The sequence below is a fragment of the Diplotaxodon limnothrissa genome, linkage group LG14 (genome assembly GCF_057381915.1).
Source record: "Diplotaxodon limnothrissa isolate DT_005_m linkage group LG14, D_limnothrissa_male_GT1.1, whole genome shotgun sequence".
Lineage (NCBI taxonomy): Eukaryota > Metazoa > Chordata > Actinopteri > Cichliformes > Cichlidae > Diplotaxodon > Diplotaxodon limnothrissa.
In genome coordinates this window covers 17,693,842-17,721,748 of record NC_140609.1, presented here as the reverse complement: position 1 = coordinate 17,721,748, position 27,907 = coordinate 17,693,842, and the positions used below count along the sequence as shown (strand labels likewise).

The 27,907-nt window shown below is 39.7% G+C and overlaps 2 protein-coding genes across 2 annotated transcripts; both read right to left on the bottom strand.

Annotated features, from left to right (window-relative positions):
* Positions 1 to 450: 450 nt before the first annotated feature.
* On the bottom strand, positions 451 to 9,842 carry barx2 (BARX homeobox 2). Its single transcript, XM_085371281.1, has 4 exons — positions 9,656 to 9,842; positions 4,230 to 4,545; positions 1,470 to 1,554; positions 451 to 738 (listed from the first exon to the last, which is right to left on the bottom strand). The coding sequence occupies exons 1-4, from the start codon at positions 9,840 to 9,842 to the stop codon at positions 451 to 453; spliced, it is 876 nt and encodes a 291-aa protein (XP_085227407.1).
* Positions 9,843 to 13,041: 3,199 nt separating this feature from the next.
* Positions 13,042 to 21,841, bottom strand: rbm7 (RNA binding motif protein 7). The gene is made up of 5 exons (XM_085370979.1): positions 21,672 to 21,841; positions 21,214 to 21,376; positions 16,482 to 16,557; positions 14,192 to 14,285; positions 13,042 to 14,013 (listed from the first exon to the last, which is right to left on the bottom strand). The coding sequence occupies exons 1-5, from the start codon at positions 21,762 to 21,764 to the stop codon at positions 13,642 to 13,644; spliced, it is 798 nt and encodes a 265-aa protein (XP_085227105.1). The 5' UTR covers positions 21,765 to 21,841; the 3' UTR covers positions 13,042 to 13,641.
* Positions 21,842 to 27,907: the final 6,066 nt, after the last annotated feature.

Here is a 27,907-nt window from a genome sequence, read left to right as displayed (position 1 = left end):
TATTTAAAAAGCTTTCCTCTGAGACCAAGAAGGCACTGTAAGCGTTTCATATTACAGAGTTTTGGCAGTGAAGTAATGTATAATACAAAGATTCATAGACACCTTTTAATAAGGCATTGGTTGATATTTTGGCACCAACGATGACTGCTGAGATACACGTTAAGGCCAGACCGACCTTTTTTTTTTTTTTGATTACTACTCCTTACGCTGCAGGCTGAAGGCAAAAGGTTTACCAGTGCAATCAGTATTTATGGAGATTTGCTCTCAGTATGGCACAATTTCCAGTGAACGAAAAACTCAATGCTACACTGGGTAAAAGCTCTAGGCCACTAACGTGAAGCCGACGATATAGCTAAAGCAACTGGCTCTTAACACCACACAGGCTTTTTTACAGTGATCCTGAGGCACTATCTGTTTTCAGGTTGGCATTAGTCTTTGGTTTGTTCTTGCTTAGCTGGCTGTGTGAGTTTCTGACACAAGGAGTGGCAGCTCTCGCTCGGATCCCTCCACTGCTCCGGCTGGATTGTGACTTTCCGAACTGAGATCTTGAGGTTCCAGTTGGGGTGCTTCTCCTCCACTCTGCACCACCGCCGCTTTCTCAGCTAATCTCCTCATCCTCTCCTCTTCTTCAATTTTCAGTCGCCGCTCTTCAGCCTCTATTTCCTCCGTGGTGGGAATGGAGTTCTTCTTGGGTCTTCCCTTGGGCTTAGTCGGAGCCTCGTGACCTCCTTTGAGCACCTAGGATAACACACAGGCGGTCTTAGTGGACTCCTCTGGTGATAAATGGCAGCAGAAGTCAAAGGCAACGCTTGCTATTATAGTAATTAAGTGAAGACATATCGCTACTGGCTCCGCCTTGTGCACTCATTTATCTTTAACGATTTCAGGTCTTTTTTGTTCTCTCAGTTGTTGACCCTTCTACAAAAAGTGTTTGCTCTCGCTGCCGTCATCATCAGTCACACTACACTCTGCCTCTCCGCACCCTCCACTTCCTTCCATGTTGCTATATTTACTTAATATTGTAGCATAAAATAGTAGCAGCAAACATTTCTAAAACGGTGGTGTACAATGAAAACAAAATAATCCAAAATGAAAAGGAAGCAAAAAACAAATATTACTGGCCTGCATGCAAAAAGCATTCATAATAACACATTCAGTTTTTGTACTTAATTACAGATAATCCTTTTTCTCATAAAAGAATCAAACAACATTTAATCAAAATGCTTTTGTCCAAATAATCTGAATTTAGATTTGATTTACCCAAAACTAACATTGCCTTTGGCTTCAGTATTATTACTTTATTGGCTCATTTTGGCAAAGAAGATCATACACATTATTGCCAGTTGCAGTGTTAGTATAAGACGTTGTCATTTTTCCAATTCCACTACCGACGGCCTTTCCAGTTAAGAATATTTGTTGAATCTGACTTGTACAACTAAAAACACATCAAGCTTTACTTCAGAACTTACCATTTTCTTCCACTTCATACGTCTGTTTTGATACCATGTCTTCACCTGAAGCTGTGTGAGACCAAGCGACTGTGCCAGGTCTAACCTGCAGAAGCACAAAAAAAACAAGATAAAGTTTACTTATGTATATATTTTAGTGTGCTTGTTCCAGTACAGTCCTGGAACCTATCCAGGACATATATCATTACTGTTGGCATGCTTTAAACATCAGTTTCTCTTCACATGAACACAAAAATGAAGAAATCTTGACACTAATTGTGCTCTGTGAATTATAGACTATGATTTCAACTATATAATGCAATTTCATGCCTAAAGGTTCGCAACACTGAAAACTTAAAAAGAGCGTTAGGCCACACTCTGTTTAAGCATCTCACGCCAGAGATTATATGCCAGGAACTCCAGTCTGACACTGTACACCTGCAGCCATCTATGCCAACATCGGTAATCCCATCATAGCGCTCGTAGCTGGATAATTGAGACCGTCGGAGAAAATTCAGAATGCATCCACCACATGTGGTGATCCATGACTAATAGGGCTATTTGTTGGTGTGTAATATAAAACCTCAGGAAGGGCCAGATAAAGTGGACAAGGCATCCATTAGTAGAAAGAAAAGGTCTTTTTTTTCTTAAATGAGATTTCCTCTTCCCTGATCTTACTCCAGGTCTTTAACAGCCAGATGAAGGATTTTTCACGACCAGCACCCCCCAGGGACAGGAGCTGACTTTCATTTGATGGTGATAGTGAAAACCAAGACAGCAAAAAAGAGAGAACAAAATCTAAAAAACAGAGCTACAGAAAAACAAATCCCTGAGATTCATGGATCTATCTGCATTACCTTATACTAGACAAGAAGCATGTGTGTCCGTGCGTGCCAGTGTGTCTAAAAAGACAAGACATGAGGGCAATTGAGCTGTCCATCAGATTTCTATAGATGTAGAGTAAAAACTGGAGGCTAGAAACAGTAATTGCCAAAAAAGCAAAACACCCCAATTATTTATAGTCATTAGTTCTCAATGGGGAAAAACCACACGCACACAGCAGTACAAACAGTATCTGAGTCACTCCCTCCAGGCCACTGCAAGGCCGCCATTTTGTTCTGTTCTCACACTTTTCACGGGACTCCTGGGTGAAACTGAATACCTCTTAACAAGGGCGATGATGATAAAGATGACGATCATTAGAACACTTGTAATAATACTCGGAAGTGTAACAAAATCATTACCGCTCCGCGATATAAATACTTTAAAGTCGTTTTTTTTTTCAGGAATATTTTTGGTTTTGCTTCTGTCCACCCCCGCGCATACTCTCAGTTCGAGACCGCAGAGATTCTCGGCCAAGAAAAGGGAAGAGGGAAGCTAAGTTGTCTTTGGATCATAACAAACCTAAGTGAGGCGCATGCCACACCTTTGATGTGGGGTTTTAAAAGGGGATTTTCTCTGTTGATGTTTTTCCACTACCTGGGTGTTTAATTAATTTTCAACACAGTGTCAGAATCGGATATTTTGACAGGACACAGTATTTTGGCACAGTATTTCATACGGGTAGTTGGTTTTTGATCACTCAGTTGTACTCTGCCTCGGGGCCTCTGCTTAAGATGAGGCATGGCACCTTTCCAGCAGCTCCAGGCAGGCAAAGATGTGATACATTAAATAATGCATCGTGGGAGTTTTCCCCATGGAGAGGATGTAAATGGAATGACAAATAAATCTGGTTTAATCCAGAAATGCTAATTTATTTTTAGATCGCACGTAGCACACAGTTACACTGCAATGAGTGCAACGAGGACGATGCGTTTGCAACATGTTCCTGCAAAGAGGAGCTATGTCAGTGTGTAAACAGGTGAACATGTTGCAGCAGTTATTTACGTTTTTATCACCACTCTCTATGCATATTAAAAAATGAATAAGGGGGAATAAGGGGGTACAGAGGTGCACGAAATCTCTACGTGAAGGTTCACAAGCAGCTTAAAATTCCTGCTGCACATGTGAAGCTGCTTGGAGCGCTTTAAACAACATTTATGGCAAAATGCTCTTCTGGCTTATAATGGAAAAGCAGCCTGCAGGCCAAATATAAAGTCGAGCTCTACAGTTTTAACTGGAAAAAATACGGTCCCAAAAATGACCCGTAGAATGGAACTTAAGACACAGATATTACTTCATCTTATTGTAGAAAGCTTAATGCACTTTATGTACACCTGCAGATGTGTGAAATGATTGGCAGTAAATCAGTGTAATACATTTCTGTTTGCTTGTGTTGGCCACTGTCCCTGTTTCACTGAATAAGGCAGTGTTTGGTTGCTGGGGCCTTTTGCTGTTCTAGAGCTCAGGGTTAAAACGTTACTCGTGTCTCAACTAGAACGCTGAGGTAATGCTTTGGCTTTGACGAATTCACATTACATGAGACATGCCCCACAGGATAAATCAAAACTTATGATGCTGGGTTAACCGCCACTTGATAATTGCATCTGTGGCTTTGTGGATGTGCTCGAGGGTGCGCACGTTATGCACTTTCAAATTTTGCTTCGTGTAAGTTCGCATGCAGGTTGTCAAAATGCTATGGCTGAGTTGCACTTATATCACACTTGCTGCTGGTACATTCTCGTCAACTGCATGTAGAGGTTACCTCTGACGCTTCAGAGGTTTGATTTCTTTTATGCAAAATGTTGGTGCGGATGAGGCGAAATCGTGACTTTGTTTCGTTTATGGGCTTTTATGTTGTGTGTCGTTTCAGTCAGATTTTAGTGTCTGCACCATACTGACCTATCAGGAGTGGACAAGTACTTCTGCTTCTGGAACTTCTTCTCCAGGCCCATCAGTTGCAGCTCAGTAAAAATAGTACGGCTGCGACGTGGCTTCTTCAGGCGGGGTGTGCTGCGCTCAGTCTCCGACTCGCTGCTGATACTGAGGGGCGTCTGGCTGGGTGACAGCTCGGAGCCTCTGGGATGCTGTGGGGAAAGCAGTGGCAGATGTGGATGGGCAGCGCCCGGAGAGGACGGCTGCGGGACGTGAGCAGGCAGGTTGGGCGGCTGCCTCGTGATCACTGAGAGGAGCGGGTAGGCACGTAGTGACGAGGAGCCTGGACACAAACATAGAGAAATGCATTAAAGTCCAGTAGTTAGAATACACATCCTTCTGAATCACCGCAGCTTTCAAAGAGAGCTATTTTGGACTGCTCAGTCACCTCGGTTATACCATTATCGACCGCCTGTAATTGCTTAGACAGGTTCGTTTTTAATTGGCCAGCGTTTGCCGTGAAAAGTGTTTTGGTTGTGACCTTCCTCATGTAGAGGGCTGTGATCCCAATGACGCAGGCTGTGTTTTACACTGATCCTCTGAACCGCTCAAATGACTGATTATTTTTCAGAGGTTGTTAAGCGCTAACTGCTTCCCAACACAAAACAACCACATGCACACCCACACACAGAGACGAGTGCAGGCACAATAAGCTGTAATAAAATCTAAAAACTAAATCGGACACCACTCAAATAATAAACTTTTCCCCTCTCTTATGTTCTCTCCCACTCTTGCAAACTACACACACACACACTTTTGCTCTCTATCAGAGAAGACAGAAGCAGCAGACGCCAGAATCAATAAAAGCAGCACTTGTCTGGAGCCTATGGGGGAGAGATGGAGACCTGGAGGTTAGCACAGAGGATGCAGTGGGTCACGCAAAGCAAATATAATATCCGCCAGAGAAAAAAAATCTACACAGCTTTAAAGAGTAAAACCATTCCCTTAACCAGAAATCACACTCAATCTGAGCATGGTGCAGGCTGTAATGCACGGGCTGATAAGGAACAGTGGAAAGGGCACAAGTGGTATTATGGGAGTAGATGAGGAAGATACGGAGAGGGATAAAATGCTCCAGTGGCAAGGAAAAAATAGCCAGTTGTCACACACGGAAACGCCCAGCATGTGTGTTTCTGGGTGCCTGTGGCAGATTTGTCTTCTTTAGCTTCTCGTTAACCAATAGACAACCTCAACGCAGTGAAATATATATGCCAGAGCTGACAGAAAACATACTGTCTGAACTTTTTCTGTATGTTTTTTCAAGGTAGGTGAGAACAACATGAACCCAGAAAGAAAATGGAGCACACTTTCTGAATCTTACGGTTAAATGAGTCATACATACAGAGACTTAAGCTATAAAATGTGCATCAATTCAGTTAAACCTCTCTGTTTAATTATTAATTAACAGCAAGCATGCCACATTTAAATGCATATACGCACAGCCACTGTTGCCTTCCAAACGAAGAAAGGCACATACACACATGACACTCTGCCTCAGGCTCATCGTGACATCATGGTAAGACACTGAGGTCATCGCTAATCCTCCAATGTTAGATTGGTGGTATTGCAACAAGTCTAGACAAGAAGACCTCTCTTCTGTCCTTGTATGAGCTTGCCATATATTCATGTTTCTTTTACATGGTTTCTGTCTTTCGCTCTGTATCATATCTATGTTTGTTTGAGTGACTCATCAGAGATAATAAATACATCATACATATTTACTGAACTATAATTTACAGGAAAAGTGGACCGTGTCAGTCACGGCTGTCCGACAAAAGAACACACTTTTGTTTGTCTTCACAACTAAAGAAAATCTTGTGTCAACAAAACTAAACGGTGTCTACCGAGAGTCCCCCAGAGGTGAGACGACTAACAAAGAATGGAGCAAAGAATGCTAGCCCTCATGGTGACTTTCCACTGACAGTAAAGCCATCCCTCTGACATGCTGTTGACAAGTGCCAGTGTCCTGTCAATAGTCTACAAATAAACTGTTTGAGTAGTTGCAAGAGCGCAGTTCAGCTCCATGCAAAAGCACACTGATACTCTTGATAATCACAGTTGGAATGCAGGCACTGGTACAAATGCTTGTAGTAACCATTACAGAAGACATACTTGCTAAGAATAGATCAAGAAGAGCAGTTTGTTAAGCACTCCTTTTGATACCAGCTGTTTTCTCTATTGATAACATGGTTATTATGACATAACACTTACTGAAAAAAAACTTTATTTTGCACTCATTTTCATTGAGTGAAGAGCAAGCGTGTTATTTTTAGAACTACACGGAAAATAGTTTTAATGCCACAATTTTAATGTCACAACCTGGAACTGCCTGATGCCTATCATAACATCTACACTCCTTCTGTCACTTGTTTTCTTTCCTCAATGGTGAGGAAGTATGGGTGAGTCATTGCTTTGCTATGACAAGTGTACGTGAACATTTGACATGTTCTGCATATAAACTATCTGATGACATCTAGGATGTTGCTCAATTAATTGTCTTTCTTTTTTGCTTGTTTGCTTTTGTCCTCGCTCCTTGAAAACAAATCAAACACTGCTGGGACAACCTGATGTAGTTTCTCTGTTTTTCCTCAGCCACAAATATTTAATTTCCGTTAAATTCCTCTAATCCTGACTGATCATAGGAATTTAATGGTCCTTCTCGGAATGTACCAGAGAAAAAATGTCTTGTATCTTATTGAGCGTAACTGTGTAAAAGTGTTTTTGCTCTAAGAGAGTCAGCCCATCTATCAAAAAGCATCGCGTTAAACGTGCTAAGCATTTAGCCTGAAACCCGATCTACAGAGGTGGCAGCAGAAATTAGCCCGTAGCATCAACTACTTTTAGAGACAACTTATTACTTATCCTTTTTAGAAACAGAAAAATCTCATGGCTATGCAGGAATGACAAGGAGATTACAAGCTGTCAAACATTATCCTTAACGGAAGATTGAAGACGTGTGTGCATTTTCTCTTTGTGTGTATGCATACTCGCCTGTGTGTGCCGACATGGGTGTAATCATACTGCTTAACTTGACTTTATGCTTAATGGGAGACTTTATTGTCTGCAGCAGATTAAGTTTTAAGATGGGATAAAAACCCTTTTGCTCACTTGGATTTCTCCTATAAGCCCTCAGCCAGTGCTAAACCAGTATGCAGCAGCCCTTGGGCTTCACACTACTCTTTTTTTCATTATGTTGTCAGGTGAGATTACACCACAGTTGATCTTAATCTCTCTCACCTCTTCCAGAAAACACCACTAAAAGCCCTACCCTAGGTCCTGCTGAGAGATGGAAAGCCAAATGAAATATTGTAAGCTGCCATTCTGCTGCTCACTGCTCAGCACCAGGTCAAGGCTCATTATCTCAGATCCCTCTGTAACTCACATGGAACAAATTCTATGAATACTGTACACCATTAAAAGCTCAGTTTATTTAACATTGGGAGGGGGGGTGAAGATAAAAACAACAACAACTCTCAGAATAAATGCACTGAGAACATTAAGGTGGTATGTTTAACTAACACTGGAGCAATTAGAAAAACAAAAAAAACACAGTAAACTAACATCTCATTTGTCATCCTGCAGTCAACATTGATGGCATCACTGTCTTTCAGCGGCCTCAACTGGCAGCAGGAGGCTATAACATCTTTTCCTTCACAGAATGAAGAAATCAACTTTCACTGTTAGGGGGCCATTCAGCAGCCAGCCACCTCTCTTTGGCCCAGGACCTCTAAGCCTGCCAGCTTCCATATCAAGCTCTAAAAGCCATTGATGTTGGAGAATATACTGTGTCTAACACCCCCACAGCTACAAATAAGTAGTGGGCACAGTGTTCTGATATGCAGGGCGGGTTACACTATCCATCCGAACAGAGGGGTGCCAAAGCCCAGTCATAGTGCCTTCTAGCATACACCAACCATATCAGAGGGATGAGGGAATCGTTCCCCCTATTTTTATCCCCCCCATCGCTGTCATCATCAAATTGCAGTGGCTATTATTTCAGGCTCTAGAGCAATTATCCTAATGGTTACCAGAGCGTGCAGTAGCCTGTGAGTTGTTGTGATTCAGTGGAAAATACAAGTTAAGAGTCAACAAAAAAGTTGTGTTTTTGTGAAAGGTAACATGGTGTACCATGAGATCTGTCAAACTGTAGTTTGGTTCAGCGACTACAAGACACATTTAAGGGGCTGTTTTCAAACTGACTTCAAATCAATGGTCTGTCTATCTATCTATCTATCTATCTATCTATCTATCTATCTATCTATCTATCTATCTATCTCATTTCAGCAGCATGAGCATGAAATACTAAAACACACTAAATAACCTCAAAAAGAGCCACGGTTATTCGTTTAAGTCATATAATTTAGCTCTATATTTCCTTCAGTATTGGTCTAAACACACCAGTACACTGTATTATTATTATTATTATTATTATTATTATTATTATTATTATTATCATCATCATTAGTGTTTTGTTTCCTACAACTTTTTCCATGTTACTACATCTATATTTCTAGCAACACATAATCATTTATCATCATTTAATCTGTAAATACCCACCGCGTAAGGGACATTGAGGGCAGCATTTGGCAAGCCAGAAAACTCATATTCATCAAAACAAATGAGATAAAATAGACTGAAGGTTGGCGCTTAGTTATGACGGGTTTCTAGCGTTAGATTTTTCTTTATCGTTTACTTTATCTGCTGCGCTCTTCGCTGACCTATCAGTTCAATCATTTATCCGCTCGATAAAAAAAAGTTCTTAAGCATCATTGAAATTCACTGACTAATGGACTTGAGTTTCAACACCAAACACTTAGCTGATATGAAACGATTTATCATGTAAAGTTTAGAATGATGAAGATGAAGTCACAGTTGTAGCAATAATAGAAAGTCCAGACTAACTGTGATTAAACGACACTAGAAAACAAATATGCAAGCCTTCAAAGAGATATGAAATCTGGCAATGCAATAATGTTTATATATATTTTTTTATTTGTACTATCGTATCAAATCAATTATCTATCTATCTATGATCATTAAAATAATAATAGAGTAACTGAACACAATGTGGAGCTACGTTACCATATTGTTCTGTCAACACAGACGCATAATCCTCATCACCATTGAGTGTATGTCGAGTTGTACCTGCCTAATATACCTCAGCCTGTGTACAGGAAATAACAATTCACCAATCACGCGACATTTAAATATATCATATTATTCTGATTATTATTTAAATTTAAAAAATCGATTACAGTACCGAAATACTATGTAAGTGTTTCCATTTTATGCGTAAAATTATCTGCAACCTACTAATGAGTGCGTCTCACATATATTTTAAAAATATCTGTTTACTTTATTTCTTTCCCAAGTAGACGGGAGAAACGTCTTACCCGAACACGAATGAAGAGGCTTTGGTCGAACAATGAGTGAAGGACACACCGAGTAGAGAGAGAGTTTCTCAAAATAATCACATGTCTCCTTCGAGAGGATCTCGTCAATCATGAAAGTCTTGTAGCGCCGCCTGGCAGCTTTCAGCTGCCCAGGGGAGGAGAGCCTCAACTCGGCTTGACAGTGCATGATCTGTCCCTGTGCGTCGTGCGCAATCGTCGCTGCACAAAGTCTTCAGTAATTTCTAAGCATATGAAGCTTCAACCGTCTTTAAAGCCGACTGTTGGAGTTCATGCGTTAAAACAGCTCATTGCTTATCTTTAAAAATGAAGTTTAGCTTTCCCTGAAGTGTCCCGGTGAGGATCGCTAGCCTTTAACTTGAGCTGCGCAGAGCGGTGCAGCGGTAATGAACTCACTACAATCTGTGCTCACACCCACTGCTATATAAACCATCCCTTAACACAACTCTGCTGCTCTCTCTCTCTCTCTGTGTCTCTCTCTCTCTCTCTCACACACACACACACACACACACACACACACACACACACACACACGTACTGTACATACAATACCTCATGCCCGCATAAAAACTTGTTTCTCTCTCAGCTTTATTTTGCGGACTAGCCCACAACTTAGAGCGCAAGAGTAAAACCACAGTTTCCAGAACAGAAACTAATATTATCATTAGAGCTATACTATTAAAATAATATTAATATACCTATCAAACTCATACATTTAATATTATTAGCAGTGTTTCAGGTCAAGTAGACCTCGGTTTTCAGGCTAAGATTATTTATTAACACAAAACTGGTGGCGCTTCATGATTCACATGAAATCATTTGTAATTGTCTTTAGCTGTAGACTAGTGCGTAAGGATCTGTCCGAGAAACCGCATGCGGTGTAGTCTATTCGATAGTTTGTTTTATTCACTCTATCACAGGCTATAACCTCGGAGAACCATAAGTTCATTTATGTGGGAATGTCGGGATAACTTCTTTCTTTCTTTCTTTCTTTCTTTCTTTCTTTCTACATTATACGTTTTATACAACATACAGTTATGTGGTTTGTTATTTCTTTAAAACTATTTAATTATTTATATACACCGCAAAATCATTTTAATTTTTAACAAAACAACAGCATCAACAACAACCGTAATAATAATAATAATAATAATAATAATAATAATAATAATAATAATAGCACATAAAAGATATTTTACTTTAAAACGGTAAACACAAGAATTTATGCTATAACGGACCCCAAACCTTTTGTGGTTACAGGCCATGTCAGTTGACTTATAGTCATTATTCATATCGCAAACAAGCTGCGGCAGGTGTAATTTATCACAAATCAGCATGCATGGCAGGATCATACACAAAAAGTCTTATTAACAGTCACTTTTCAACAAAATTGGCTTCCACAGAATAAAAACATCCTTGTTCCTGCTTGGCACAGAATTCGTTTGGTTCAACGGTGAAATCTATTTTAAGAGAAGTATCTGTCATTAAGCTCGAATAAAGGTAGGATGAGTGTCAGCCACGAGCTGACAGCTCTGGCATTAATGCGTGGAAGGCTATAGGCACGTCCAACTCGCACAAACTAATCTCTGTATATTTTCTCAGTGTTTTATTTCCCTGTAATCTTCATTTTAGAATTGTTATCACACAGAAAAGAAAAGACAAAATCTAATTTTTGGCTACTCTTTTGTTTTTAAGTCCACTAACGAATAACTGTTTAAAAGAAATAAGTTTAAGAGTGCTTGCTGCATAATTTGATTTGGTTTTTATTTTCATTTTTTTTGTGTGTGTGTACGTTATGATTGTAATAAAGTGAACAACAGTCTTCTGGCGAGAAAGGCTAGTACAGATAGTTTCAAACTGTCCGAAAAACGTCGAAAAGTCGGTGTCCGGGGGAAACAATTATCACAACAGGAAATAAACTGAACCCGGTGGCAACTCGCACCTCCACAGCCGCCGTGTCCAAAGTGTGGAGGGGGGAAATGTGGGACCTCTGCACGGGAAGCTCAGCTTTCTTTTTCAGAGGGTTGATGGCTTGATCAAAGAGGAGATGGAAACAACTGCTGAGGTGTCCGCAGAACACGTTTTACTTTTTAAGTCGTTGATGCACGAAAGAAAGAAGAAAAGTATTCTCTGGTGATATAATTTCTGAATATTTAAATGTATTTAACTTTACTTGTGATTGCAAATAACAACAGTAATATTAAAGTCAAATGAGATTCAATACATTGAAGGGAGTGGAGGTAGATTTAGTCCCCGGTGAACCCAGCAACCTGAGGTGGTGCCAAGCTCCTGCAGTCACGGCTGCAGGCATCTTGTCAGATGAGGCGGGGCACGGCTACAGGGGAGGCAGAGTCCCTTGGTGTTTGCAAGCGGATCATTTCAGGAGGCACGCTTCTATATAAGTCCACACAGCAGCGGCTACCGAGCGGCCTCTAATCCGCCCGCTCCAGAGCTGGAGACGCCAGGCAGATCAACCAATTAGAAGAGTTATGCCGCAGCCCGAAGCGTAATAAAGGCCTTCCTAGTACTGACACCGAACAGAGGATACTCTCTATTAGAGCGATTTGGGAGCATCAGGATGCAATCATATGATAGGTAGATTACAAGCAAGTCAGAGCTTAGTTCAGAGGGTGCAAATACAGCTCTACTTTTGGACTCTGGGAGATTTACTGAGGGATCTAGTTGTCGATATTGCACGGGAGCCGCTGTTAGTGGCATAAGCGCTTTCGGAAGGGTAATTATGACATCTATACAGACATTAAGTGATTTGACGACCACTGCACGAGAAACAGACCGGGACACAAAGCCTGATCGCACCGTCAGATGGTAGGGATCAAAGTCCTGCTAATTTTAAGTTGGAACAATGAACTACCTTTCGTTTCTGCGAAGTCGCACAAACCTAAACCTGTGCCACTTGCTAACGGTGAACAAGAACCGGTTACGTGGGACTCTAGCGAATAAGCAGTAAACCCAAACATAACTGAATGTAGTCAAGAGTACAGAATGAGTGTCAAACCTATGTATAGACTTGAAAGCATCATGAACTGAAAGGTCAAATAGGAGCTGATCATGTGGCTCAGTTATATTTACCACCTTAATTGATTCAATAAAAGGATGTGTGTGGCGCCACCTGTAGATTACTTCATAACCCACTGCACAAGCATATTAGTTACACGAGGTCCATTTATAGGTGCAGATAAGGCCTTGTGTGCATTCAGCATGTAGCATCAACATACAATAGCCTACTTACTTAACTTAGCTGCATACACAAAGAGCTGTAAATAGGTTCACGATGTAGAGCCAAGAGCCTAAAGTATTTGAGTTGTAGCCAGATGAAAGACAAGGCAGCAGTCAAATGAAAAGGGCTTTATAATAATAATGCAAATGTTCATTTTAAAACAGTCTTACACATAAGAGTAAAAAAAAATTCTGGAAAAGAGCAAGGTTAGACGATGTTACAATCAGAAAAAGTCAGTGCCCTGTTGTAGTAAGTGGTGCTGGTGGAATCTGAAAGTTATTGTTCTTTTTTTGCAAAGTACCTGAAGATTTTCGTTTTTAACTATGGCAGCACCGTTTAAATATTATCTGCATAACATAAAAAAAACTGCCCAATTTCTTTTTTTAATACTTTCCCCCCTCGTATTCTAAAAATCGCTACTAATTATAGCTTTTGTCCTTGCTCTCATGACAAAATGACACCCTACAAAATATCTGCAACGTCTGTGATGAAAAGCTCACACGAAAGAAGAGTACAAATTTTAAAATGCCTTAAAAGTAAAATAAAAATAATTAAAAAAATGTGTCTAAGGCATGAGTTATTAAATCTTAAAACTGATAGGATCATTACAAACAACCTGAGTATACACAATAATGTTTTTCTACATAGTTCATCATCTTTAGAAAAGTGTCCTCAAATCTGAAGAACTTAAGTCTGTACAGAATTAAATTTTTTTTTTTTTTTTTACATCTCAGTATCGTTGCCATCTACTGTCTTGGTAGCCACGGTTGCTACCCCTATCATCATATGGTCTATTGCCGCCTCTGTTGTCATAGTGACGGTTGCCACTCCTGTTGCTCTGGTGTTGATGATGGTGGTGGTGGCTCTCTCGGCCGTGGCCGTGTTGCTGATGACGGCCAGAGCCCGGCTCCTCCGCGTAGCGCTGGCTTCTGCCAGTGCTGTTATTCTGGGATGCGTGATGCCGATAGGGAGTATTGTCATGATGCCGTGAGTCACCACTGGTGGACTTTCCACCTCCAAACGTCTGCCGCTGCGGAGGTTTTAAGGAGCCGTTTAACTGGTCCATTTGCTTCATGTGAGTCTGCCACATCATGTTGTTCATCTACAAATGGAGGGAAAATAAAAAGTCCTGTTTTACACACGGCTTACATATTGACTTATTTGTTACACAATAACAGAGCTAGTTGAACATAAAAGAAGCCAAGTGCAATCCTTGAATAACGCATATGAATTCTGTCCATTATGGCAATACAGTATTGTTTTTTGAAATAGAAACTTACCATGGCATGCTTCTGCAGATTATCGGGAGAAGAAAAGGATCTCTGTATTTGGTGTGGAGGAGTATATGGTGGAGAGCTGAATTGGGCTGGGGTTCTGTAGGAGTGTGGAAATAGCAATTTATAAGGGTCTTCAAATAAGATCAACATTAAGTTTTTATTAGAACTTTTTCTATTTTGCTTTTCTACTTTGAGCACTTAAAGCCCTTTTTACTACAAGCCTCATTCACCTATTCACACACAAATTCATGAGTGCTTTGGTCCTAACTAAGCAACACACACTCTGGATGCATTGGGGGAAGCTCAGTGCTTAGTGTTTTGCCCAAGGACACTTGAAGACTTGAGTAGCTGGTGATTGAACCGTCGACCTTTGGATTTCCAGATGACCCGCTCTATCTCCTAATCCACAGCTGCCCCAACAACTTACAGTAACTATTGTAGTTGAAGGGACCAGTGACTGAGGAGAACTTCAGTGTCTACGTAAACTTCAAACTACTAGAAGGTTCTACCAAAGCTGCTAGTTACTGCAAGGCTATAGGACAGCACCCATGACCACATAAGTTATTTTTAACATCATTATATTATATTATTATAATTTATTATAACTAGTTTTGCAGGATGAGCCAAAAATTATATTGGAGTACTTCACTGACACACTAATATAAAAATCAATCTACCTCTAACAACAAAATAACAAAAAAAACCTACAAAACATTTCGCAATTTATAATTTACTTTTCTTTTAGAAAAAGATTGCGGAAAGAAAATTTCACTAGTTGACTAATTTTAAATTAACAAAATATTTAAATTGAAAATTGAAATTAACAAAATATTTCAAATTGACCAAAATCTGATGCATGAGGTTAAAAACTGGTTTTAAAAGTAGTGCAAAAGTATGCAACAGCCATTTGAAACAGCTAGCTTCCTTCTTTAATGATTACATCACACTTCAAATGCTGCCGAAGTGTGTGACACTTTGTGCCACAATACACACCCACAATATCGGATTAATTTGCCAAGTGTGGGTAATGTTGGCAGTGCCAGCACCAGCCCCTCCCATTGCACACTAGCACTGACACACCTGTGCAGAATATCATTAAACATCACTCCAGTTTAGTGGCTATGCCTGCTTACTCAGATGCAGCCTGCATACAAACATTTTCACTCATTTTCTATGTAATCCAGACGTACACCAGTTTGCTCAGCTGTCATCTGTGTACTTTGCACCTTGCTTATTAACAACATCTCATAGAGAGACAGATGGGGAGAGAGAGAGGCTGATGTCTAATGGGAATCAAAGCAAATGACACAGTACGTTGATTAAATAAGAACATACTTGTTTCTGGCACCAACAGCAATATGTAAATGTCTACTAACTTAGTCGTGTGCACTCCTGTTTTCGTCTTCTCCAAGTGTAATAAAAATTATAAAGTTATGTGACTGGCTGGGACAATTCTCAGAATATTTGGGTCATTTTCTCATTTCCATTATCTACTCACAAACGTGTTTTCCTGAAGTGATGTAATGGAATAAGGCAACAACGACCAGTTCATGGTTTCCATGTGTTTACATCTGCACTTTGACAGACCTGTGCCAATGACTATATTCGTGTCACATGGACCACGTGGCATACATTTAGAGTTTAAATATGACTATTATCTTGAGGAAATTTTCGCCTCTACTACCATGGAAGGATATATTTGTGACAGATTAGAAATTATCTGGTGACTGTGATATCCAAAAGAACTAGGCATCACAAACATGAGCTTAACTCCATTTTCATTTCACTTTACAACTGAAAGATGCTGCTTTCACCAAACTAGCTTTAACTTGCTAATCAGCATAGGAAGAAATTTTAATGACTATTATTCATTCCATTTTACAGCCATACAAAAAGCAAAAGGGTCGTAAATCTTATATACACTTATGATTGGATAATGTTTTTGAATTCTTTAGTCCAACAGTCAGCCTGTTTTGAACAGCCTACACAATTTTTATTCATTTATTCATTAACTTTATAATTCAAAGCTCAGGTGCTATAGTAATGGTGACTTGAAGCACCTGACTTAATTCTACTACATCACAACTGTAGTTAAGTGTGACTCCAAAGTACTGATTTGTTTTGGGGGGGTTTGGTGACATATTACCACAGTCTCAATGGACTTTATTTTTTTAATGAATATTTTAATACTTGACAGTGAAACTTGTTAGTCTTTCCTCTTATTAACAGCATGTGAGCATCTTAATTGGTACAATAAGATGATAACTTTTGATGCTGTGAGACACTCTCTTACCTCTGGCCATGGGGATTTGGGGTACTTGCAGGACTTGAATTCTGTGAGTTCCCTGGATTGCTGCAATGACTGCTGCCTATGAGCGAGCAAAACAAAATTTATATTAAAAAGAAGAAAGCATATATATACTTGATCCATACCAAATGATATGACAAACACACACTCTTTAAGAAAAAGAAATATCATTGCAGTAATCTTAATATATTAGTAATATAGCAAATGCATGTATGCCATTAGGTTACTATTGTTGTTTTGTTGCTATATAAAAAAAATTAAACTTAAAATGAATTGAATTAAACTCTTTCCCCTAGCTCCTCCTACAAGTGTTAATTAATCTAGATGAAAATGATAAGAAAAACTACCAAGGATACCAAGACTATAAACATCTATACAGCCGTCGGGAATTATTTTTAAAATACTTAAATCCTTACAAATCATATATATTACATATAGTAGCTGACTCAAAATGAATGGCTAAATTATGGCTATGTTACGTGCATGTTTTTGTTTGTAAATCAATTTTAAGTGCAGTGACATTTTTGAGGTCACTGGAACGTGTTATTACGCATATATGTAAATAACTGTTGATCAAAATGTGACACCTATAGTGTCTGCAATTGACTACTTTGTCTTATACAATGACTCACAAAGCAGAAGAGCAATAAATATATAGGATATAATTCACATAGAATTAATAATATTGATCATAATAAAAATATAAAGTTAACATATGTCTGTGTTTTCATACATGAGCAAAGCACCAGACACTAGTTGACACTAATTCATGCAATTATATAAAAATCATTTTAAATGACCCTAAACACTGACAAGCACAGAAAACTAACTATACTTTATACACACACTACCCCGTAGCTTTTAATGATATAGCATATTGTATTACTAGATTTACAATTAAATTATGTGAACACCTAACTCTCCAAAATACTTAACCAAAGCTTTAAAATAAATCTTTGTGGTGTAAATGCCACTAACATTTTCTTTTTTGTCATCAGCCTTTTAACGAGTGTTGGGGAGTAACAGAATACATGTACTGGCATTATGTATTTAAAATACAAAATATGAGTAACTGTATTGCGTTACAGTTACCGTTTAAAAGGGTGGTATTCAGAATACATTTACTTTGTTGAAATAAATGGATTACACAGCGGTCTTTTCCTGTTTCATATGTTAGGCTATGCCCTCTCTAGTTTTGCTAATTCCACACCGGCGGAAACCCAAACAAAACATGCATTAAGAGGCTCTAATGTCTGTGTCTCAATCCCGCGGCCCATGTCACCTCTACTTGCTGCCCGCACAATAGGGCTGCCACGATTAGTTGACTAGTCATGATTACGTCGACTATCAAAATCGTCGACGACTAATTTAATAGTCGACGCGTCGTTTGAAGCTTTGTAAGATCACAAAAGGCGCAGGAATAAGTAGTAGGATTTAAGAGTGGCAGCACGGTGGCAAGGTGGTTAGCACTGTTGCCGCACAGCAAGAAGGTCCTGAGTTCAATTCCACCATCAGGCCGGGGTCTTTCTGTGTGGAGTTTGCATGTTCTCCCCGTGTTTGCGTGGGTTCTCTCCGGGTACTCCGGCTTCCTCCCACAGTCCAAAGACATGCACAGCTTGTGGGGATAGGTTAATCGGATAATCCAAATTGCCACTAGGTGTGAATGTGCGAGTGAATGTGAGTGCGAATGGTTGTCTGTCCCTGTGTGTAAGCCCTGCGACAGACTGGCGACCTGTCCAGGGTGTACCCCGCCTCTCGCCCTATGACAGCTGAGATAGGCTCCAGCGCCCCCCGCGACCCTGAAAAAGGATAAGCGGAAGCGAATGGATGGATGGATGGATTTAAGAGTGTAATAACGGACTGAAACAGAAGATGGCAGCACTGCATGTACAAGGATGCCAGCTGCCGTTAAACCCCGAAGAAGAAGTAGCTCTGTCCCAGAATTCAAAGCGCAGCCCTGCTCAGTTTCTAACAATGGCGGCAGCTAGTTAGTTTTAATATTACTCTTATTATTCTTTATGGGTCACAAAATAAACGTTTAACATATTTTCAGGCGAGAATGTAGCTGTGTAAATCTCAAATATCTGCTCAGTTTATCAAGACACCACATATTTTCAAAAGCGCTCCGACGTTTTCAGAGATGTCTGTTACCCACTAGCTCGATAGCTAGCCGGGGGCAAAGCTCACTAGAGCCGGTGTGAACACCGGACTCCCGGCAAATCGTTTTCAAACCCACCACCGTCTTTCGCTACTCAGGTTAAACATATAGAAGTCACTTAGAGAACTTTAAAATGTTATTGTTTGGCTTTTTTTTAGTATTTTATTTGTTCCTGAGTAAATCGGTTTGGCTGAGATTAAAGTTGTAGTTTTTACACAGCTGAATAAACGTCAAGCAGACAACTGATTATCAGAAGCGTGAGATGCTCGAGAATATACTCCGGTGTCCCGTTATATTTTAGATAGCAAGGAGCTTATTAAACTTCACCGAAACAATCTGCAAATTTCATTAAAATTTAATAAACTATCATCTTGTCTTTATTTTAAGTTAGCACATACCTTAAACACTTAAAGCTGTAAGCTAATGATAGTTATATAAGAGCAGATGCTGCTGGTGCAATAAGCTGTACGTTTTACACCCAATGGATGCATGATCTGATTAGTCGACTAATCGCAAAAATAATCGGTGACTAGTCGACTATCAAAATAATCGCTTGTAGCAGCCCTACCGCACAATGACGTAAATATTTTAAAAAATTATTATTCAAAAAATAATTGAATATACAGGCGTAGCCATAAAGAATGTAGCCTCATGGGCAGTGTAGTCCGTGCTGCAGGGAGAATGGACTGCCGTACCCGTTATGTGTCTGTGAGCGAGGGAGGGAGAAAAAGGAGAGTCGAAAAGTACGAGTTGTCACCGAGCAGAAACGTGAAATGGAAGCATGTAAATATAATAATAACCACTGAAGCCAAAAAGAGTGCCTGACGAGCCCAGTTGTAAATAAGCTATTTAGACTCAACTGTACACTGTGTTCACATTTTCCTCCGAAACAATAAGTTCAGTTGGAGCAGCCTTTCAACGCCTCTCTCTGTCTCTCGCTAGCAAAAGTTGACGCAGACAACAAAGTAAAGATAGTTTTCGGCTACGAGCCCAACACACAACCCAACGTATTAGCCAGAGGTCCCTTTACTATGGTTTGGAGCCGCGGACCTGTTTTATATACGCGCGGAATAGTTTTCTATATGAGATTGCTACTAAAAGTGCAGCCTTACCTAATGTCCACCCTACTGTTATTCATTTTATATTAAGATTTAAATCTAGTTGGTATTGGTATGGCAAGCAACCTTCAGTAATAGTAATAAATCACACAGCAATAGTACATTGTACAGTGTAGTTGTAAAAAGCATGATAATATATTAAGTAATCCAAAGCCTGTTTGCTTTACATGTGAAATTGAAGTTATATTTGAACAGGCCCAAACGGGCTACTGGCTTGACAGCTAACATGTTTTTTTACTGGTCCTTGGCCGTCAGGCATTTGGTTAAGTCGCAAAGGTTTTGGAAAATTGGGTTGGGTCACACACTTCACTAACACTGCCAATAAATATCTGATGTGCCAAGAGGAAATACATTTTTTCCATGTGAAGTAATATTTTAAAGGGACAGGTTTGTCTTTGCTCTGGGCTTTAGAGGCAGTTACGCATCTAAATAATATTGGTTCTTGTTGCCTAGTTTTGCAGACATCTGCATAAAAAATGTATGGCTTCTTATGAGCACAATCAAAGTAAACACCACTTGAAATTGTGGTGCTTTACATGCAACATACCACATGTGGAAAGCACAGTGTGTGAGCAGTTTTAGACAGGAACTAACTCTACCTTTGCTCATTTTTTTAAACTTAAAATTTAAAAAAAATAAAGAAATAGTAAAATAGTTTACCCGCGTTTAGTCTTGTGCATTTGTATTCCTTCAATTAATTGTAATGAAACAATCACAAGTGATGTTGGCTACCATGTTTATTGCCAACTATGTTTAGAGGAGTTAACTACCCAAAATGCTACAGCTACACTATCTAGTAAAATAGTTCCATACCCAAGTGCTGATTTACATGGTTAAATATAAATGTATACTAAAAATTACTTTCTGGAGGAAAACTTTGCAAACAAGGCAGGCTGCATTTCAGAGTGAGGTAGAATTATATAAGTCAGACAATGCAGTGAAAAAGAAGTGATACAACTTTTAACTATACTGTCTCATCCTAGTACCTTGTCTGAAAAGACATATCTTTATATGTTAAAAAGTCAATGCACAATCCATTCTAAGACTGAAACCCTTTGGTTTTCCGTAGACTTGAGTGATTTAATTCAACTACTAAGTCGCTCAAGGTTTTGTCTCACTTCTATTCCTTTTAACCTACTATGCACACCGACAACTGTGCACAACACCGAAACCAAAGAATCCCTATCGGGTGTAGGGTGTGGTGGTTACTGTACATGGGTCATTGCTTTTCAGTAACACTAACAGTAGTTTACTCAAGTACTGACGTCTACTTCTTTGCGTGAAATATGATGGTCGCAGCTTTGTCTGTGATAGCTTTTTAGTTACTTATTTCTGGATAGTCAAACATTAACTGAAACGTTCAGTGTTGAAACCACATAAATGCACAAAACACGTTGAAATATTTACGTCATAATTCAAAGCAACAAAAATGCCAGCTCACCTGATCTGAACTGCACATGGATATTTCTCCCATTCAGCATGGTTCCGTTTAGTAGTTGCACGGCGTAGGGCACGGACACGTCATGTTTGTATACGGCAAAGCCAAACGTCTTCTGTCTCCCATCCGAGTCCTTTGGAATTTTGGTTTTGACAAGAGGTCCTGCCTGCAGAAAGGATCAACGAATTTCGTAAACAAAAGCTTGTGATCAACGGCTAAAGCTAACGACAGCTAACTAGCTAGCTACTGTGATTCGGGGGTGAAAAACCACTACACACAACGCATGTGTAAAACACCAAAAGACATGTAAACGAGACACATTTGTTACCGCACAATACAGCTTACAGCTCCACGTGTTAGTACATTCCGGTGACTTTATTTGTAAGCGGTTTCTGTGCCACTAGCTAGCTATTATGCTACCAACAGTTTCTAGTTTTGTGCACAAGTGGCGAAAGCAGCACCTGTAAAAACAACTCGAACAAAAGCTCCTCCGTCACTTTAGTATCTAGGTTTCTTATGAAGACGGTGCGGTCCGTTTCCTCCTCTATTCCCATTGTATTTAAGCAAATCCCAAACCACTGTTAGCAACACAAACGCAAAAGTCCAGCCAAATTCCACTGCGACACACAAAAAGCGGAAGGCCAATCTTGCCGTAAAGTAAAACGCGTTATCCTTTCAACGGCTCTTTCACGACATCCACATACTTTTAATTTCGGGCCTTCACAACGTATATTTAAAAACATGCTATATTCTAAATTAATATACATAATAAAATTTTAAATGTAATGTATTATATGGCACTTCTCAACAAAAACACACACCAGGAGAGCTGCTGAATTAATGACAGATTTTATACAAAATTAAATCGCTGCACGTTAAATTATAATCGATTTGTTTGACAGCCAAATTTGTAGTCATGCAATATTGTCGCACGTCACTGACCACGTCACTAGGTTGGTTGTGGATTTAAAGAGGACAAGAAACACTACATGTCGCAGAAGCCTAAATTTATTTGAATATGTTTTTTTTAAATCTTTGCATGTTCAGTTACAATTATTCTTTTACTTATCTTAGAACTGTAATAGGAGGCTAGGGTTCACATTGGTATCACAAGCTAAATCCGATACATTATGTTAATAAAATGCAGAAATATAATCATCAAAACACGTGAATTTTACTGCTCACATAGTGGTTACTTAATAGCTATACTTGACCACGCAACATTAATAGTAGATGACTATTATCTAATTTTATTCATGCTTCTGTGAGACAGAATATGTTGTCAGTTTTATACCAGTTATTATTAATATTATTATAAGTAGTATTTACTTTAAATCTTGAGATAAAAAAAAAAAACTAAGCTGTTTAAATTCTAATCTGCAGTTGCAGGACCTCCTAAAATTGAAAAACCTTTATTAAAAAACAGATATGGTGGTGTGCTGTTCAACCCTTTTTTTCTGAGCCGACTTTGGGACTTATGACGGCAGGAGAAACACAGCTATCACTGACAGTGTTGACACTGTTAATAGAGAACCAGCATGAAAAATGACCTTGAAAGTGTGACATTAAAATTAGTTATTTAATTAGCTAAATATTTAATTAACTGCTATTAATAGGCCTTTGTCACAGTAGGAACAACATTGACATTCATTATTGAGTTATTCACATACTGTGACATATTCAATTTTCTTCAGTGAAATCGACAGAATACTGAATACTAAGAATACAGCTGGCCTGCAGATTGAAATGATTAGCTCCCACAAATGACTATCATATTTGCAGACATCATTTTCACCTGTTCTTTTTACCAAATCATTTTAAGTCTTTCTAACTAATTTATTTTTTTTATTAAAAAATCTGTAGGTCATTGGTACATGCTCTCGAAATAAGTGCATCTGATGGTGGTGATCTTGTTATAGTGGAGGTCAGGCAAGCAGCATGACAGGCTTTACTCTCATCTTAATCAGATAATTTTACAGTCAATGCCAGTCCTCCATATTAATTAGACCAGTTTAAAATATAATGACTTTCTCCTTCATGCCCCGGGAAGCTTTTCACAATTTCTGGTATGATTAAGCTTGAGTGGCAGAAGCAGGGATGGTCTATCATTCGCAATTGGAAAAGCAGCCACCCACCCACCTTTTGATTTTGTATATAGGAAATTTGTGGACTGCACACTAAAAAAAAAAAAAAAATCCATACCTCCATTCATGTATCTGTGAGACATTGTATGTAAGGTGGTGTTTCCATCACTTCTGTTACTCATTTGGCAATAAACACTGCAATTTAACACCAAATCTTGGCTGTCATCGGGTCTCGGGGGATCAGTGCTGTGTTGCATAGCTGTAAATGCTTGATGTGTTCGGTACACTCCAACAAAATGCTTATGATTTATAGTACTGCAAGGTTGCAATGGAAGCAATAAAAAAGAGCCTAGACCATAAAACTACACCTGTGCAGTATGCTATTTGATGACTAAAGCCCTTGAATCTATTTTTGGATCCAACATTGTCATTACCCCATACATCTCCCTGATGCTATCCCACCCCTACCCAACACTATTGGAAGGAATTCAAGAAACCACTGCAAGAATAAAACACAGGACAAAGTGTGCAGTGATGAGGGAAATGGATAAATGAAGAGCAAGATGAAACAGGCACACCCGCTAAATCTGTAAAAAAGCTCATTAGAAACCCAGTGGGAAAAAATGCATGCTTTCTAAACCGAATTAGATATGATTTAAATAATTAACATTGCCTGAAAACAACCATTTCAGTAATTAGACAGCACTAAATACTGTAATGAGCTGTATCCTGACAAGTGTGGAAGTGTAGCAGTAGATGGCAGCATTGATCCAGTGATAGTGGGTTGACAGAGCTGCTTTTTATCTGCAGGCATGTGAGAGGGTTCCTGTGCTTCATAGAAAGGAAGGAAAAAAAGAAAGGGGAAAAAACAATGCCAAGAGAGTTTCTTTTTCTTTTTTAAGTGGAGGACTTTAAATCTATTGTCATAGGAATACTCTCTTTTATGTTTCTCCTTTAGCCTGCAGCCCACTTTCAGGTTTCTTCTAACTTTAAAGGTTTCTAAATGGGCTGATATTTCCATCACAGAAGCATTTTTCTACATTTTCAGGAACGTTGCATTATGTGGATACCAGAAGACTTTTTCTATTGTTGATTTAAGTATAAGAAAGGTTCACTATCGTGTTTGCCAGTCTGTACATATGGCATGATGGTCAGCAAAACTAAAATTTAAAATCAGGAAAGCAAGGTCCCAATTTGAAATCATGATATTTAACTTAAATCCATCACCTCATACCTTTACCAACATTAAGGTTAATGCATTCATTTCTTTTTATATGACTAGGTTTATGCCTTTATGTTAGACTTGGCTGCATTGGTTTAATTAATAGGGGAAGAAGAAAAACATGACAAAATGGGAACAATGCTCAAGGGCAAGACAAAATCCAAATGTGCAGTTGCCAAGGGGGAAAGTCACAGCAGGATCCCAGAAATAGGCCATCAGCAGCCACCCATGGTCTGGTCATATATGGGTGAAATCTTAAGGCCATTTAGCCACACAAGGCTAATTCTGCATCTGACCTCTGCCCTGGAGCGTTTGTTGTGACTGTGAAGCGATTGACTAGTGGCTGCGCACATCCTTGTGTAACACCAATCTTTCCTTTAGGCAGAGCATATACACAGCACACCCTTTCGCTGCCCTTCCCCCTGTTCATTAATATTCATAATTCATGTGGAATAAAGTGATTCTGGATAATTAAATAGGCATGAATATTTGTGGGATGAAAGTTTAGCTGAGCCATCCCTCTTCGGCAGCGTGATGTCACAGAGCGGCTTCAATGGATTCAGCACACACACACACACACACACACACACACACACACACACACACACAGCTTAATGGCCTCTACCTTTTAAAGTGCAACTCAGAGCTTATCCAGCAGTAGCTCCCACCTATATGTAATCTTATTTTACACCTCCTGATCCGAGATTTAGCAGAATCAATGGACAGAGATGGTGTTTGTGTGACTCCTGTACTGCCAGTAACAATGTATGGATCAATTACACTTAAATCCACAGAGCAAGGAGAACCGGTTTTGTGCTAGATGCCATTTATTATTCAGGAGTGCAGAACAACAGTAGTGGTGCTGTACTTTGTGGAGACCACGTAGAATGCAAATGTGCTATGCGTGTATGATCCTGCATGGAGGTGACTCAAAGATTGATGGATTACAGCACATTAGAGCGGCAGAAAAGCTGCAGTGCGTATAGTCAGCCAAACAAGTTAAGCATTAGTCAGTCTATTCATTTCTGCAGGATTGTTTCAAGTATTAGGTGCAAGTCTTCGGGTATCCTGTCCTTACCTTGAGACATGCATCTGAGTCTCTCTGTTACACACACGCAGAGAAGATCTGAAAACTGGCAGCATGCCACCCCGTTTCAGCAGCCTTCTAAAACAAATGGATTCAAAAAGCTTTGGATGGGGTGTCCAAGCCGCTTTGTTACTTCACAGCTTTCTCTGTCTCTGCAACATGCTTGTTATCGCAATATCAGAGCTGCATGTTGCTGCCGCCCTGACATGCTGCGACATCATTTTCATTTCTGTGATTCCCTACTCATGGTCTCCCTCTCTCTCTCTCTCTCTCTCAAATAGGCCCACATTAAGGGAGATCCATCCCTTTGCTGCAGTGCTGAGAAACAGTATCAGAAAAAAGGAAATGTCTAGCAACCCACACACACACACACACACACACACACACACACACACACACACACACACACACACACACACACACACACACACAAAGTGCTGTGGAAGGGCATCCAAAATTCTTTTTCCATTTCCACTGCTTCATTCAAAAAGCCCCTCTTATTCTTCAGTTTCCCGCATTATGATGACTAATATTAACTTACAGTATATTATTAAGTGCAGAAACAACCCTCTGTTTTATTAAAGGGGAAAAAGCGGGACATTTCATTTGGATCCACTAATCATTCAACCCCAATCCCATCATTACCACTATTTCCTTTAACTGTTCCAGGAAGTGAGGTGTCAGCACATTTCAGATAGCAAGGGTCACCCTGAAGCCTGTCTGTTGGGGAGCAGAATAATTCTCTTTGCTAAAGGTACCATATGTAGGGCGTTTATTAGCTAGGGAACTGAGGAAAATATGGTCCTGGTGGAATAATTAAGAAATGGATCACTACTGTTAAGTTCTTCACAAATATCCAACCTTTCTATATATCCCATCGCCAACTCCTCCCCTTCTTCTTCTCTCTCGGCTGCTGCTTTTTAAAGCTTCGAACACCTTCAGAGAGGATAATGAGCTCTGTCAGAAAGAGACTGCTTCTTTTTTCCCCCTCTTCCCAAAGTAAGCTTTTGCCTTTTTTCCCCCCGCAACTTCATTATAATCAACAGTGGAGTGTTCCATATTCCTGCTGCTGAGCAGAACATGCCCTCAGAGACAGTCAATATTGCAGCTTATAACCTGTAACTCTGAGTTCAACCCCCCCGAAGAAGAAAGTTTTCCCTTTGAAGAGTCTCATCACTATGGTAATCAGCTGATCAGAGGATGCTATGCCAACTCCTTGTGATGCAAATATTTGTTTTACATGCAAAACTGCCAGATTAAAACCCTTTCTCTAATTCGCACTTGAGTTTTAGGCTAACAATCTGGCTCTTGTCACTGATGTAATTTTGCTGAGGGAATTACACTCACTGGATAAAGAACCCAGCAGTCAGTCAGACCACCATCTGTAATGTCCGTATATTTAAGAAATTATACTGATTTGAATTCATAAGGAAATTCCTCCACTTAGACAAGATAACACAGCTGTTCTGAAACAGGACTTCTGCTCTATCAAACGGCACTCGAGATCCCATAACTCCGCCGTAACGACGCTGGCATCGTTCTTGTATATTTACTATGGGTTTAAAAAAACTGCAGAAAGTAGACTGTATAAACCACGCATGGCTGTCACACAGTTAAGAGGCTGTTTAACTAGCCAAGGCTTGGGCTAAAATTGCCACCCTCCATGAAGCCAATGATGCAAATGAAATAAAATTTAATTTAGCCTTGTCATTTCATGGATAAGCTTTGCGAGTGGTTACAGAGAGCAAAGGAAGGTCAATTCTTTTTCAGTGCAATGCTCAGGGTGTTCATTAATTGCTTGCTGTGGCTTTGTGGACCACTTGAAGCAAATGCCAGCCTTACATTGGCATAAAACTGTGGCGCTAACCTTCATATTCACAGAAAGCTCTCTGGAGACCTGCGCGTTGTTTATCCACCCCCCAACCCCCACCAAGCCCAGGCCCTTTATCGTCACTGTCAGGGTAAAGCACATTACTTCAAACCCATGCAGGAGCTGCTCTAGGCGGTACTGTGTTCCTCACCACAAAATAATAGAAAGAAAAGTTCAAGAGGAGTTTGACAGATCTGGCAAGAAGGGACCATGTCAAATCTATTGAAGGCCGTTCCAGGGGTTTGGATCTGTCATTGTCACAACTAATATTATGCAGTCCTTCTGTCCTTGGCTTGTGGGTTTTCTCTGTGCAAAAACATGCAGCATTTGCATTGGCATTCAGCTAATTGATAACGATGACAGAGAATTTTAGCTATGAAACTACGAACTGAGAAAAACAAAATGACGGGCAGGTATTGTGTGGCTGCTTATGT

Excerpts from the sequence above, each read along its gene's own strand:
- rbm7 (XM_085370979.1), bottom strand. The coding sequence starts at position 21,764 with ATGGGAATAGAGGAGGAAACGGACCGCACCGTCTTCATAAGAAACCTA. Across the intron at positions 16,558-21,213 it reads CCATGTGCAGTTCAGATCAG|GCAGCAGTCATTGCAGCAAT; the intron begins GTGAGCTGGCAT and ends GCTCGCTCATAG. Across the intron at positions 14,014-14,191 it reads ATCTGCAGAAGCATGCCATG|ATGAACAACATGATGTGGCA; the intron begins GTAAGTTTCTAT and ends CTCCATTTGTAG.
- barx2 (XM_085371281.1), bottom strand. The coding sequence starts at position 9,842 with ATGCACTGTCAAGCCGAGTTGAGGCTCTCCTCCCCTGGGCAGCTGAAA. Across the intron at positions 4,546-9,655 it reads GCCTCTTCATTCGTGTTCGG|GCTCCTCGTCACTACGTGCC; the intron begins GTAAGACGTTTC and ends GTTTGTGTCCAG. Across the intron at positions 1,555-4,229 it reads TACTTGTCCACTCCTGATAG|GTTAGACCTGGCACAGTCGC; the intron begins GTCAGTATGGTG and ends GTGCTTCTGCAG.